Here is a 16,591-nt window from a genome sequence, read left to right as displayed (position 1 = left end):
AAAATGGCGGCGCCCGAGAGCTGCACGTGGCTGATGGAGAAAGTGAAGTCTCATGGGGCCCAGGGTGTACTAGCTAGATGGATAAAGAACTGGCTGGGCAACAGGAGACAGAGAGTAGTAGTGGAAGGAAGTTTCTCAAAATGGAGAACTGTGACCAGTCGTGTTCCACAGGGATCCGTGCTGGGACCACTGTTGTCTGTGATATACAATAATGATCTGGAGGAAGTTATAGGTGGTCTGATTAACAAGTTTGCAGATGACACTAAGATTGGTGGAGTAGCAGATAGTGAAGGGGACTGTCAGAGAATACAGCACAATATAAATAGATTGTGGAGTTGGGCGGAGAAATGGCAGATGGAGTTCAATCCGGGCAAATGCGAGGTGATGCATTTTGGAAGATCCAATTCAAGAGCGAACTATACGGTAAATGAAAAAGCCCTGGGAAAATTGATGTACAGAGAGATCTGTGTGTTCAGGTCCATTGTACCCTGAAGGTGGCTGCGCAGTTCAATAGAGTGGTCAAGAAGGCATACGGCATGCTTTCCTTCATCGGAAGGGGTATTGAGTACAAGAGTTGGCAGGTCATGTTACAGTTGTATAAGACTTTGGTTCGGCCACATTTGGAATACTGCGTACAGTTCTGGTCGCTACATTACCAAAAGGATGTGGGTGCTTTGGAGAAGGTGCAGAGGAGGTTCACCAGGATGTTGCCTGGTATGGAGGGTGCTAGTTATGAAGAGAGGTTGAGCAGATTAGGATTATTTTCATTAGAAAGACGGAGGTTGAGGGGGACCTCATTGAGGTCTACAAAATCATGAGAGGTATAGACAGGGTGGATAGCAAGAAGCTTTTTCTTAGAGTGGGGGACTCAATTACTAGGGGTCATGAGTTCAAGGTGAGAGGGGAAAAGTTTAAGGGAGATATGCGTAGAAAGTTCTTTACGCAGAAGGTGGTGGGTGCCTGGAACGCATTGCCGGCGGAGGTGGTAGAGGCGGGCACGATAGCGTAATTTAAGATGTATCAAGACAGATACATGAATGGGCAGGGAGCAGAGGAATACAGATCCTTAGAAAATAGGCGACAGTTTTAGATAGAGGATCTGGATCTGCGCAGGCGTGGAGGGCCGAAGGGCCTGTTCCTGTGCTGTAATTTTTCTTTGTTCTTTGTAATGTAATACAGTGGTGAATGGTTGCCGTAATACGTTCACCACAACCATTCTAATAAATCTTCTCTGCAATCTCTCCAAGGCCTTCCCATCTTCCTGAAATGTCACATCAGAATAGGACTCAATGCTCCAGCCATGAAATAATCATTATTTTTAAGCCACGTGACCCCTACCCAGCACATCCTTTGGATTGTGGGGCTGAAACCCACGCAGACACAGGGAGAATGTGCAAACTCTACACTGACAGTGACCCAGGGCCAAGATTTTAACCCGAGTCCTCAGGCAGCGGTGCTAACCACTGTGCCACACCCGTGACACTTAGAAACTCTGTGCTTTCTATTATTAAGTTAATAAAACAGATAAATAAATTTCATTTAGATCTAACAATCAATGGTCAATGTGCAAAATCGTCAAACAATTAACAGAAAACTCATACAATTGCTTGCTTTGTATATGCTAGCAGTTCTATTCATTTAGGGTTGATGTAAAAGAACAAACTCTAAATCCAACAAAGCATTGTTAGCAACAACAAGAATCAATTCTGCAGAGAGGGCATTCACTTGCCACGTGGGCAGTACTGTTGTAAGAATACAGGTTTGACAACTTGACTAAACTTAAGAGCTTGACCAATATTCTCAACATGCATTGAGAAGCTGGGAACTATCTGTTTCCTATCTGTAAAAAAAACTTGCCAGGTTATGCAGATTAGTAATATCAAACAATGGTATTGGAGAGAGAACATATGCATTTGAAAGAAGCAGACTTTGAAAGTCTGCAAAAACAAGATCCAAACATAGAAATGTGCCAGCTCAACAGTTCAAAGTTTGCGTAAGAAATTCAACCAAGATTGTGGCCACATGATGGAAATTAACTGAAAGAAGTTTAAGAAATATAGAGACTGTCAGGAAGGACACAATCTCCATGGGTTGCATTTACTGAAAAGGTCAGCGGAGAATGCATTCCGCTGATGAACCCAGTGGTGAGGAAGTGCTGAGCTTGGGCTGCTGGAATTATAAATGCTGCAGCATCGCAGCTTTTCCCCTGGTTCCTCGCTCGCCGTAGCATTAACAATCTGGTTTGTAGCAGCCTCAGTTCGGCGCTTCTACACCATTGGAACTTGCATTTCCACAATTTCAGAGCTTTGGCTTTGGATCAGATCTATATCTTCAAAATAGAACGCAGGTCCAGGAGAGGGAAGTGGCGAAAGGGAGTGTCGGGGAGTTGGAGGTTCTACAGAGTATAGAATGGGGAGGAGTGGGGTGGTTGTCATGATATTCAAACATACATCATAACACATGCATAATGATAGACAGACCAACAGACCAATTAGCACACATAACACGACAGCCAATCACAGACAAGAGCAGACACAGTATAAAACAAGAAACACGACACTTCCTGGGCAGTCCATCTGGAGACGGCACAGGGCCAGGACCTCATAGCAAGACACTCACACAGTCACAACGTGCTGAGTACCAAGTCTGATGTATAAATAGTTAAATGGAATAAAATGGCGTTGTACCAATCGCAACCGTGTTGGTTCGTCTGTACCTCAGAGCACCCAACACTTCATTGTACCAGGAGTGAATCGATACCTACCGGCAAATCTGCCATCCTGAGCCATGGACACCCGCAACAAACTGCAGCCGTTGCAAGTCGCTGGGAACCTGGACACAAATTGGAAGCTCTTCAAGCAGAGCTTCGAACTCTTCATGCAAGCCAATGAAAAACAGGGCGCCTCGGATGAAACAACGATTGCCATGCTCCTCACTACCGCAGGTCAGCACGCCATCGATGTATACAACTCCTTGGTGTTCGCGGAAGGCGAGAACAAAGCTAAGTATGACACGGTCCTCCTCAAGCTCGACAAGCACTTCAATGTTGAGGTCAACGACAGCTTTCAGAGGTATGTCTTTCAGCAGCGCCTGCAAGGTAAGAATGAGCTCTTTCAGTCCTTCCTGACGCACCTCCGCATACTCACGCAGTCCTGTGGTTACAACACCACCTCAGAGCCCATGATCCGGGACCAGATCGTTTTTGGCATTGCCTCCAGCAGCTTCTAAAAATAAAAGGCCTGACCTTAGCATCTGCAGTTGAAGCCTGTGTCCTGCATGAGAATATGACTAGCCGCTATGCCCAATTTCAGGCGACCGAATCGGCACGGAGGGGATCCCACGCGACCGAATCGGCAAGCCAGGCCACCCACGAGGCCAAACGCGTCCACGCAATCGAGTTTCTCCCGGCCCGCGGCCCGGACGAGGGCGGCCGTTTCGCGCGTTTTCAAGGCCTCCCGCGTTTGTGCGCGACAAAACCTACGGCAACACTGAGGGACGTGCTGTGCATGCGCAGTGGCGTAACGAACGGCATGACGTCATGACGTGCGGCAACTGTGGAACTGCACACTTAAAAGGGCAATGTCCTGTAAAAACCCGACAATGCCTACGCTGTGGCAAGATGGGCCACTACGCTGCCTACTGTCGAGCGGCTCAACCTCTTGATCTTCCACATCTCCGACAACCTCGCAGGAACGTGCGGACCATTCAGCCTCCACATCACGTCATCCAAACCGATGACACAGATGACCAAGACGCCTTCCGGATTGCGGTCATTGATGGGAACCGGGTCGACACCATCAATCCAGGCGATGAATGGAGTGCCACCCTAACGGTCAACCGATCGCCGATCACTTTCCGCCTGGACACTGGCGCCTCCGCCAACCTCATAGCATGGTCAGCCTTCTACGCCATGAAGGTCAGACCACCAATCCGGCTATCCCGGTGCAAGATGGTTGACTACAACGGGAACGTTATCCCGGCCATGGGATCCTGCCAGCTCCTGGTGACATACAACACACACATGGCCACACTCTCGTTCGAGATAGTCGGCTCATCGAAGGACTCCCTGCTGGGCGCACAGGCATGCAAGGCTTTCCACCTTGTGCAACGAATCCACTCTCTCTCCCCAGACGGCACGTCTGACTTCCCGGATGCAGAGTTCTACGCACAGCTCCAATCGCTCCTCGCCCACAACCAGGAGGCATTCGAAGGCATGGGAACACTGCCATACACATACCGAATTTGCCTCAAACCGGACGCCATCCCGGTCGTTCACGCACCTCGCAGGGTTCCTGCGCCACTTAAAGACCGCCTCAAGCAGCAGCTGCAGGATCTCCAGGACCAAGGGGTCCTAGCCAGGGTCACGGAGCCCACGCCATGGGTCAGCTCCATGGTGTGTGTCAAGAAGCCCTCCGGCGTGCTCCGTATCTGTATTAACCCCAAAGACCTCAATAATAATATTATGAGGGAACATTATCCCATACCCAAACGAGAGGAGATCACCAGTGAAATGGCCCAGGCGAAGATATTCACGAAACTGGATGCTTCTAAAGGGTTTTGGTAGATCCAACTGGACCCGTCCAGCCGAAAGCTATGTACCTTCAACACCCCTTTCGGCAGGTTCTGCTACAACCGGATGCCATTTGGCATCATCTCGGCATCCGAGGTCTTCCATAGAATCATGGAGCAGATGATGGAAGGCATCGAAGGGGTGCGCGTATATGTGGACGATGTCATCATCTGGTCCACCTCACCGCAGGAGCACATATATCGTCTCCAACACGTTTTTGCCGCATATGGGAAAACGGCCTGCGCCTCAACCGAGCCAAGTGCTCCTTTGGCCAGACCGAGTTGAAGTTCCTGGGGGACCATATCTCCCGGTCAGGGGTCCGTCCGGATGCAGACAAGGTGAGCGCCATCACAGCCATGCCTCAGCCGAACAACAAAAAAGCTGTCCTACGCTTCCTTGGCATGGTCAACTTCCTGGGGAAGTTCATTCCCAACCTTGCCTCCCACACGACGACTCTGCGCCACCTCGTCAGAAAATCCACAGAGTTCCAGTGGCAACACACACACCAGCTGGAATGGGAGGAGCTCAAACGCAAACTCACCACTGCACCAGTGCTGGCGTTTTTTGACACGTCTCGTGCCACCAAAGTCTCAACTGATGCCAGCCAATCCGGCATTGGAGCAGTGCTCCTGCAGAGGGATGACACGGCATCATGGGCCCCAGTGGCCTATGCATCGCGGGCCGTGACCCCCACAGAGCATCGCTACGCGCAAATCGAAAAAGAGTGCCTGGGCTTGCTAACCGGTTTAGACAAGTTCCATGATTACTTATATTGTCTTCCCCGGTTCACTGTCGAAACTGACCACCGCCCCCTGGTCAGCATAATAAACAAGGACCTGAACGAGATGACCCCTCGCCTCCAGCGCATCCTACTTAAACTCAGGAGGTACGACTTCCAACTGGTCTACACTCCAGGGAAGGACCTCAACGTGGCGGATGCCCTATCCAGAGCAGTGAGCACGTCACCAGATGCGGAGGGGTTCGTATGTCAGGTCGAGGCACAGGTGGCTTTCACAGTGGCAAATCTGCCGGCTGACGACTTCAGTCTGGCCCGCATCCGCCGAGAGACTGCGGCCGACCCCCTTCTGCAGCGAGTGATGTGTCACATGACGGGAGGATGGCTCCAAGGACAGTGCCCGCAGTTCTACAATGTACGAGACGACCTATTCATCATTGATGGTGTCCTTCTGAAGCTGGACCGGATTGTGATTCCGCACAGCATGCGCCAGCTGGTTCTCGACCAACTACATGAAGGCCACTTGGGGGTCGAGAAGTGCAGACGGAGGGCCCGAGGGGCGGTATACTGGCCGGGCATCAGTGACGATATTGCCAACATGGTGCTCAACTGTACAACCTGCCAAAGGTTTCAGCCGGCGCAACCTCCTGAGACGCTTCTGCCCCATGAGCTGGCGACGTCCCCCTGGGCGAAGGTGGGTGTCGACCTGTTTCACGCGCTCGGCAGGGACTATGTCATCATCGTTGACTACTTCTCAAACTACCCTGAAGTCATACGCCTGCACGATTTGACGTCGTCTGCTATCATCAGGGCCTGCAAAGACACCGTTGCTCGCCACGGCATTCCGGTGATTGTCATGTCGGACAATGGGCCCTGTTTTGCCAGCCAGGAATTGTCATCCTTTGCTGCTTCGTATGGCTTCACACACGTGACGTCCAGCCCTCTGCATCCCCAGTCCAATGGAAAGGCGGAGAAGGGCGTTCACATTGCCAAGCGGCTCCTCTGCAAGGCTGCTGCTGCCAGGTCGGACTTCTGCCTCGCCCTGCTGGCCTATCGCTCGGCCCCATTAGCCACTGGTCTCTCACCAGCACAGCTGCTGATGGGTCGCACCCTCAGAACCACTGTGCCTTCCATCCTGGCACCAACAATAGACCATGCTCCTGTACTGCATAGGATGCAACTGCAGCGCGGTCGCCAGAAGAGATCGTACGACACACGGGCAACTGATCTTCCCTCCCTGGCCCCTGGAGACAACGTCCACATCCACCTACCAGACGGTGGCTGGTCAGCACCTGCCAAAGTCCTCCGACGCGTGGCTCCCCGCTCGTTCCTGGTACGCATGCCGGATGGATCTGTGCGTAGGTGCAATCGCCGAGCCCTTCGCTTACTTCCACGCTCACAACGGAACCACACACAGACGCCGTGTCCTCCACTGGTTCCTGATAGTGACTTCGTGGAGCTGCCGCAGACCATGCCCCTTCTGTCGCCGCCCGTGGCCAAGCTTGCACCTCAGCCGGTGGTTCTCGACCCACCCTTGAGGCGGTCAACCCGAATTCGTCGCCCACCTACTAGACTGGACTTATGAGACTGTTCACACGTCAAACTTTTGCAACCACTGTTTTATAACATGTCTCTGTTTTATCGTTACAGGCTTCGTTTGATCGTTCCAAATGTCCACGTTGTTCTTCGTTTTGTTATGGTACAACCTCGTTAGCATGTCACATCTGACATCGCCCCTTGTATATAGTTAAGCCCCATGTACATGATGTAAATATTACGCACACACACCTTTAGCTGCACTCAGGACACATTTATATTTCTCACCACGTAGGCGCATAATCTTGTAAAGAAGGGGGGATGTCATGATATTCAAACATACATCATAACACATACATAATGATAGACAGACCAACGGACCAATTAGCACACATAACACGACAGCCAATCATAGACAAGAGCAGACACAGTATAAAACAAGAAACACGACTCTTCCTAGGCGGTCCATCTGGAGACGGCACAGGGCCAGGACCTCATAGCAAGACACTCACACAGTCACAACGTGCTGAGTACCAAGTCTGATGTATGTATAGTTAAATGGAATAAAACTGCGTTGTACCAATCGCAACCGTGTTGGTTCGTCTGTACCTCAGAGCACCCAACACTTCAGTGGTGGTAGCTACAACCCTTGAGGTTGGGGGGTGGGGGGAGTCTGAAATACAGTTTTGGGGAGGGGGAAGATCTGCAGTGACCAGAAGGACCAGGGAGCGTGAAGTTCAGGAAGTAGGATCCACGGCGAGCAGGAGGTATTGCAAGAAGAAAGTTATACTTTTCTTTTATATTTTTAAGCCTATTTTATTTTAAAAGTTATCTCATTTACCAATATGAGAGTTTAGCAATGTAAATGATTTTAACTTGGAGAATATAACATTTTTATCTATGTTTCTTTCTGATGAGGAGGCTTTCTAGAGAACCTAACTAGAGCTTTCATATTGATTCTGAAGGGAGCCAATGTCTCACTTAAAATAGTTTCACTAAAAGTTGTGATTTTCAGGACACAACTACAACAACAGCTTTATTTAAGGACTTACTGTAAATGGCAGTACCCGACCACCCGACCTCTGTTTTAAAAATGTATTATCCTCACTTCTCACAAAATTATGAACAGATGCCTCAATTGCTCTCAAAATATTAAATAATAATGTTGAAATTATACACATTTTCATTTCAATATGTGTTCTTTCTTACCTTTCATTGTAGCTGCTGGAGTTGATTTAGATTTTTTCAGCTTTTCTTGTTCTATAGACAAAAGAGAATATATATCAGTAATTATGTAATGAATATATTATTCATGTGCAACCTGCAGGAATAACCATTCTCAATTAAAATCCAGTACAAAATGCAAGAACTTAGTAGTAATTCTGTCATAATATCAGCACCAATATTTAATTGATTTTAGGCCTTGTCTGTGAAACCAAATAAAATATTTATTTGGCCATTTCTAGTCCGTTGGGAGGCTTTACAAGCTAAGTTCCTGGAACAAGAAAAATAAATCTAACAGAAACATTTGCAGGAATTCTACCAGATTCGCTACCAAGGTAAGGCTGCATTGGACTATTGCAATTTATTTTTTTGTTCGCCAAATCCTGAAAGGTGCCTCATTAGATAACATTTCCTTTTTTAAAAAAGATTGGAAAATTATGAGAAGTCATGTGGTATATCTTTCCTAAAGTGACAGTAGTTTTTACCTTGGATAATATTTCTGGACTTTGTATCGTGAAAAATCTATAATAGGCTGAATTCTCCATTCTCCCAGCTGTGTATTTGCCGGCAACAATAGGCAGCATGTCATTCGCACTGCCAGCAGGACCAGAGAATTCTGTTGCCAGCGAGCGACCGGAGAACTCGGGCCAAGTTGTTTACTTGAGTGATCTGACTGTGTGGATATTTATTTTTGTGGGGGTGAGATGTTTCATAAGGCTATTTTAACAGTGTAACTTTGTTCTTATGTGCTTATGTTATTATTTCTTCTTGTTAATAAATCCTTTAAGTTTTTAAATCCCCAAAGTGCTATTGTAATTCTATGTCCCTAGGATCAATAGTTTTATTCCCTTGCTTTCAGAATTCAAAAAAAGAGTTATGATCAATAAGACAAGTTTCCCTCTGGGATTTGGCTTGCTCAGCAAATAACATCTGCTGTGATCGTAATACGACACTGAACTTTGGCAAGAAAGCCCAATATTGGGTGAACCTCACAGACTTTCTGCTCAGGAGCAGAGATTGTTCCCTGCGCCCACCATGAATTTTTAAACTCAATTTTATTTCAGTTATATTACATTTCCCATGGATTCACATATAATTCACTTTCCAGGGAAGAGTACTACTTACCTACTTCATTCAGAGCTGATGTTTTTTTAAATTCATTTACAGGATGTGGGCACCACTGATTAGGCCAGCATTTATTGCTCATCCCTAGTTGGTGGTGGTGAGTTGTCTTCTTGAACCGTCACAGTCTTTGAGGTGTAGGGTCACCCACTATGCTGTTAGGGAGGGAATTCCAGGATTTTGCCTCAGTGACAGTGAAAGAACGGCGATATATTTCCAAGTCAGAGTGGTGAGTGCACTGGAGGGGAGTGTCCAGGTGCTGGGGCTCTCAGATATCTGCTGCTCTTGTCCTTCTAGCTGGCAGTGGTCATGGGTTTGGAGGGTGCTGTCTAAGGAATCTTGGTGAAATACTGCAGTCCGCCTTGTCGATGGTACACATGGCTGCCACTGTTCATCGGTGGTGGAGGGTTTGAATGTTGTGGAAGGAGGAGCAATCAAGCGGGCTGCTTTGTCCTGGATGGTGCTGAGCTTCTTGAGTGTTGTGGGAGCTGCACTCATCCAGGCAAGTGGAGAGTATCCCATTACACTCCTGACTTGTGCCTTGTGGACGATGGACAGACTTTTGGGGGTCAGGAAGTGAATTAATCGCCATTGGAATCCTAGCCTTTGCCCTGCCCTGGTAACTACAGTATTAATATAGTTAGTCCAGTTCAGTTTCTGATCAATTGTAACCCCCAGGATGTTGATTATGGGGGATTCAGCGACGATAATGCCACGAATATCAAGGGGCAATTGTTAGATCATCTCTTGAAGGAGATGGCCATTGCCTAGCAAAGGTGTGGCATGAATGTATCTTGCCAATTGACAGCCGCAGCCTGGATATTGTCCAGGTCTTGCTGCACTTGGACATGGACTGCTTCGTTATCTGAGGAATCGCGAATGGTGCTGAACATTGTGTAGTTATCCAAAAACATCCCCACTTCTGACCTTACGATAGAACTTTCATAGGCCTCACAAATTCTCTGATAGTTGCCTCCCTTCCCTCGCAGTAGAAAATATCAGTGTCTTGGTGTACTACATTGATAAAGCAGCTGAAGATGGTTGAGCCTAGGATACTACCCTGAGACACTCCAGCAGTTATCTCTTGGAGCTGAGATGATTGACCTCCAACCACCACAACCATCTTCCTTTGTGCCAGTGGAGAGTTTTCCTCATAATTCCCATTGACTCCAGTTGACACCTCATTTTTCCATTTCTTTATTCCACTCTCCACTTGTTTCTACTCCTATTGCTTCGATCATCGATTCCACACTTTATAGATTCAATACCATTCTTTAATAATCCAAGAATTGATTTCCTGTTCATTTTCACTTGTGTCAGTTGATAACCAGCTTGAACACTGATATGTGAACATTGATTATAACAACTGGACTGTGATTTGTTGCTGTAATAGTGAAACATCCCTCACTCCTACGGATGAAGGGACACAGACTTAAAATGTTAACTGTTTTCCTCTGCACAGAGGCTGGAATTGCTGAGTATTTCCAGAACTTTGTTTTTATTTCAGACTTCCAGCATCCACATCATTTACTTTTATAGGCCTCACAAATTCTCTGATAGTTGCCTCCCCTCCTGAGCACGAGAAAATATCAGTGCCTTGATGTATTACATTTTACAGTTTTGCTAACAAATGGATCAAGTTTCTTCTGAATTACTGTAATAGAACATTACAGCGCAGTACAGGCCCTTCGGCCCTCGATGTTGCGCCGACCTGTGAAACCAATCTAAAGCCCATCTACACTATTCCCTTATCGTCCATATGTTTATCCAATGACCATTTAAATGCCCTTAATGTTGGCGAGTCCACTATTGTTGCAGGCAGGGCATTCCACGCCCTTACTACTCTCTGAGTAAAGAACCTACCTCTGACATCTGTCCTATATCTATCTCCCCTCAATTTAAAGCTATGTCCCCTCGTGCTAGACATCACCATCCGAGGAAAAAGGTACAGATGTAATAGGCATGGTCTCAGCTCTGAAACTGAAATGTATGAACAATTATTCAGAGTGGAAGAAGGTGGGAACTGATATTCCACAAGGATCAGTGCTGGGACTTCTGTTGTTTATAATTTACATTGACAAAGTGTTTTTTTCAAAGTTTGTGGATGACACCCGAATTTGTCGGGGATAGTTAATATTAAGGAGGACCACAATAAATTACAGGAGGACATTAATGAGCTTGCAGAAAGGGAAAATAATTGCCAAATGAAATTCAACGCAGATTAATGTGAAGCAATACATCATGTCGGAAGAACAGGGAGGGCACTTATTATTGGAACGTTCAAGTGGGAAAGAGAAACAAAGGAATTTAAAAGTATAAGTACAACAATTACAAAAGTTGTACAATAGGTTAATAAAGCCATTATAAAGCAAACCCAGCAGCATGTATTTCTCGAGGGATATAATTGAAATGTTGGGAAGTAATGCTAACCCTGTATAGAACCTTGGTTAGACTACACTTAGAATACTACTTATCGGTCTGGTCACCATATTATAAAAATTATATTGAGGTACTGAAGAGGTTTTAGAGACAATTTACAAGGCTGATGCCAGAAATTCTTGGGTTTCCTCATCAGGAATGGGTTGACAGGTTGGGCCGTTTTCCTCTTGGAAAAAGGCTGAGGACGTTGGTGAGGCCGCACCTGGAGTATTGTGTTCAGTATTGGTTGCCTTGCAATAGGAAAGATGTTATTAAACTGTAGAGAGTGCAGAAAAGATTTAATAATAATTTTTATTAGTGTCACAATCAATGAGGTTACTGTGAAAGTCCCCCAGTCGCCACATTCCAGCACCTGTTCGGGTACACTGAGGGAGAATTCAGAATGTCCAATTCACCTAACAAGCACATCTTTAGGGACTTGTGGGAAGAAACTGGCGCACCCGAAGGAAACCCACGCAGAGACGGGGAGAACATGCAGACTCCACACAAACAGCGACCCAAGCCAGAAATCGAACCCGGGTCCCTGGTGCTGTGAAACAACAGTGCTAACCACTGTCAAGGATGTTGCCAGGACTCGAGGGACTGAGTTATAGGGACAGATTGGACAAGCTAGGACTTTTTTCTTTGGAGCATAGGAGACTGTGGTGTGATCTTATAGAGGTGTATCTGATCATGAAAGGCATGGATAGGGTGAATGCACGCAGTCTTTTTCCCAGGGTTATGGAATCAAGAACTAGAGGGCATAGGTTTAAGTTAAGAGGGGAAAGAATTAATGGGAACTTGAGGAGCATCTTTTTTTACACAGAGGTTGGTGCATATGTGGAATGAACTGCCAGAGGAAGTGTTTGAGGCTGGGACATTGACAACATTCATGTGCATTTGGAGAGATACATGGGTAGGAAAGATTTAGAGGGTTTTGGGCCAAATGCAGGCAAATGGGGATAGCTTAGATCGGCTTTTTGGCTGGCATGATCCAGTTTGGGCCAAAGGGCCTGTCTCCATGCCGTAGATTCTATGATTCTATGATTACATAATAAAGGTCTTTAAAATTATGAAACGTTTTGAAAGAGTGGATACAGAGAGAATGTTTAAACCCGGGGAGCAGAGCATAACTAGAAGCTATTAATACAAGATAAGTCACCAAGAAATCCAATAGGGAATTCAAAAGAAACGTCTTCATCCAAAGAGTGGTAAGAATTTGGAACTTGATATCAAGAGTTGAAGGAAATGGTATAGATGCAGTTTGGTATTCAGGTATTGCTGAAAAAATAGACATGCCAAAGTTTTTCATCTGGCTCTCCTCAGGACACTTCACAAGAATATCCATATAAGGGAAAAACAACAATTTAGAGAATGCTGATTGGTTGGCACATGGACTCTGATTTGTAGAGGCATTGCCATTGAGAGTCCACCAGTTGATGGTGGCTGACAGATAAATGTCAACCATTATTTTAAATTTACAGCAGGAAACCTGACCGTTATTGATAAAGGAATTGCTCTGGGGCATGATTCAGCAAATGACAAACTTCTTCTGTTTAACTGAAACAGGCACAATGTGTATACAAGTTGTTTCTGTCTGTAAAGAACAGGGCCCTGTGTAGTAATATATGTAGCTTCCAGTAGACACAAATGTGTTGCACTGCAAGCACAACTGAAAAACTTAAATTGGTGTCAGTGTAATTCTTAACACACTGAGGTTCATTTAGCAAATGTTGTCCAATCGTGGAATCACATCTACTGTTGGACATTGTTTTGAGTTCTGCAAGTATGAGTTGGTTGGGTATGGTCTGTACCTTGCCCATTGCAAACAACGGCTCGGAAATGCTGTTTGATATGATCTGCCAACCGTTGGGGCATGCAGCCTACGTAACTGGCAACATACTGACACTTGTGTGATACATGCTCATTTGTGTGATAGACAGAACATCTCTTTGGCTTGACGGCAGCATCCTGTTAGTAGCGAATATCACTCACGCTACTATGCATTGTAGCAGCGTGAAACAACTTGCTTCATCTGTTGCTCAAATGTTTGAGATACCCTGCCCTCCCAGGGTAATCTGAGATAGACTGGGCACTTTTCAGGGCCAAATGTGATGGTCTTAGGCCTGTTCATAAGTTTGCATGATATACAGCATGAAATGATCTGATCAGGATGGCCATTATCCCACAGCATGCCTATTTTAGCACCAACCTTGCATGGTGCACATGACTTGGGGCCCATTTGCAAGGTTGTCAGAGAAACCAATCCTATAGTGGTGGAACTATAAAAATCCAAATGCACATATTGACCAGTGACCGCAGGTCTGTGGTAGACATGGTAGTGATCCATCTGACAGACCTCCCAAACAGTACATTAAGGAAGGGAGTTCATTTGACTGCATCATTTCAAATGCGAATCTGAGTGCAGGATGGAACTCATTAAGACATGCAAGTTAACTATTACTTACAGTTGCGGATTTAAATACAGCAAACGTATCACCCAGATATTAGAAATATGCAAGGGGTTTGAGGTTAGGTGTCATTCCATCAAAGACACGTTCCTCATGGAACCAAACAAAGATGTTTTGAAGAACTGGGTCTAGAGGGGATCCCATGGTAACACCATCTCTTTGGGCATACAGGGTATCAGTAAAGCTGAACTTAACTGTTCGTAAGTTCAATTAATATTGATTCACGCAATGGTTGCGAGTCCAGATCACGATGATATTGTGCTGCAGCACAAAGATCCAAGTCTTCTTTCGGTGGAACATTGGTGAATAGGCTAGCAATGTCAAATGGATGCAACATTGCTACCCTAGCTACAGATGAAGCTAGTTGTTTCACGCTGCTATAATGCATAGCAGCAGGAGTGATATTCGCTATTAACAGGAATCATTCACTGTGTATGTGGAAAACTTATGCTCATGCAGCATAAGTTGTTCTTTTCCCCTTATGCTGGTTCTGTTGCAAGTGTCCGGATGAGTGCAAGACCAAAAGCTTTGTAGGGTCTCTTTTTTCAGCAATACTCAAGTATAGATGTATTTAAGGGGAAAATGGATAAACATATGATAGAGAAGGGAATAGATGGTTATGATGGTTAGTTTGGATGAGAAAAGATGGGAGGAGATTTGAGTGGAGTATAAACACTGGCATGGACTGATTGGGTTGAATGGCTTGTTTCGGTTCTTTATATTCAATGTTATCCTATGTAAAATTAGAGTCGAATGAAAGTGATGGTTGTAACCCAAATGCTTGTTAAGGGTGCCAAGGGATACAGAGCAAAAGTAAGTTAATTGGAGTTGAGGTACAAATCAGCATGATCTAATTAAAGAGTGGTAGAACTCAAGGGGCTGAGTCACTTAATCGCCTTCCTGTGTTCCTAAGATGACTGTAACAGCAGCTGTTACAATAAACAAACAGAAATTTCCTTTATTCTTAAGCAGACTGAAAGAGAATTAAAAATTCAAACATTTTTAAAACATGCAGCTGATTAAAGCTGAAGTGCTGGTTTGGGGGGGTAAACTAAATAGAAGAGCAAGAAAAATATTTCTCTGCTGATTCTATCATTTCCTCTGCAATTTATTTTGGTTTTAAGCAGTTTTTCTTTTATTAAAATAGGTGATATGCCTGGCTCCAGATAGCCCCCAGCCTTTATTGAGGGTCATGGGCGAGATTCTCCGACCCCCCGCCGGGTCGGAGAATCGCCGGGGACTGGCTGAATCCCACCCCCGCCGGTTGCCGAAGTCTCCGGCACCCGAGATTCGGCGGGGGCGGGAATCGCGCCGCGCCGGTTGGTGGGGCCCCCCGCGCGATTCTCCGGCCCGGATGGGCCGAAGTCCCGCCGCTAAAATGCCTGTCCCGCCGGCGTAGATTAAACCACCTACCTTACCGGAGGGACAAGGCGCGCGGGCGGGCTCCGGGGTCCTGGGGGGGGGCGCGGGGCGATCTGGCCCCGGGGGGTGCCCCCACCGTAGCCTGGCCCGCGATCGGGGCCCACCGATGCGCGGGCGGGCCTGTGCTGGGGGGGCACTCTTTCCCTTCCGCCTTCGCCACGGTCTCCACCATGGCGGAGGCAGAAGAGACTCCCTCCACTGCGCATGCGCGGGAATGCCGTCAGCGGCCGCTGACGCTCCCGCGCATGCACCGCCCGGAGATGTCATTTCCGCGCCAGCTGGCGGGGCACCAAAGGCCTTTACCGCCAGCTGGCGGGACGGAAATTCGTCCGGCATCGACCTAGCCCCTCAAGGTTGGGGCTCGGCCCTCAAAGATGCGGAGCATTCCGCACCTTTGGGGCGGCGCGATGCCCGTCTGATTTGCGCCGTTTTGGGCGCCAGTTGGCGGCCATTGCGCCGTTTCCGGAGAAGTTCGCCCCATATGTTCCTTTAAATCTTAAGGGATTCATCAGGATAGATCAATTGATAATCCCATTCTTGTTCCCCTGAATTCATCATTTTTGATTAAGTGATGATGCACAATTCAGGACAATACTGGTTTCTTTTATCCATCAGCTCTATTGAAACACACATTTCTCCTCTGAACAGGACTGGAGATAAACTGTGAGAACAGCATATTTATTTATTTTATGTTTAAAGAGTATCACTAATAACATCACCATTCAGCACCATTTAAAAAAAAATTTAGGGTACCCAATTCATTATTTTCAATTAAGGGGCAATTTAGAGTGGCCAATTCACCTACCCTGCATATCTTTGGGTTGTGGGGGCGAAACCCACGTGAACACGGGGAGAATATGTAAACTCCACACTGATGTGCAAACTCCACACGGACAGTGATCAGTACACACTAATGAGTTTTAAATTAACTACTACACAAAGGTATTCTGCCATACAACCAGATTGTATTCTGTGATATAAGGATGTCTCGGAATACAATTTGGTATTTATTATGATGACTTTAAATTAAGGCAGCATGGTGATTCTTACTAATCTTACTAATATTACCTTTGGTAATATGCTCAAATTCAA

General features: G+C 46.4%; 1 protein-coding gene across 50 annotated transcripts in view; it reads right to left on the bottom strand.

Annotated features, from left to right (window-relative positions):
- The window catches only part of LOC140410753 (uncharacterized), a 526,658-nt gene that overhangs the window by 209,774 nt on the left and 300,293 nt on the right, over positions 1-16,591 (bottom strand). For all 50 annotated transcript variants that reach the window (XM_072499281.1, XM_072499289.1, XM_072499285.1 and 47 more), the window contains one exon: positions 8,052-8,102. In XM_072499281.1, coding sequence (XP_072355382.1) covers positions 8,052-8,102 — 51 coding nt within the window. The remainder of the gene's footprint in view (positions 1-8,051; positions 8,103-16,591) is intronic.

This window comes from Scyliorhinus torazame, chromosome 4, assembly GCF_047496885.1.
Source record: "Scyliorhinus torazame isolate Kashiwa2021f chromosome 4, sScyTor2.1, whole genome shotgun sequence".
NCBI classification, from domain to species: domain Eukaryota; kingdom Metazoa; phylum Chordata; class Chondrichthyes; order Carcharhiniformes; family Scyliorhinidae; genus Scyliorhinus; species Scyliorhinus torazame.
Note: the sequence above shows the minus strand (reverse complement) of the source record. Positions and strands in the feature narration are given on the sequence as shown.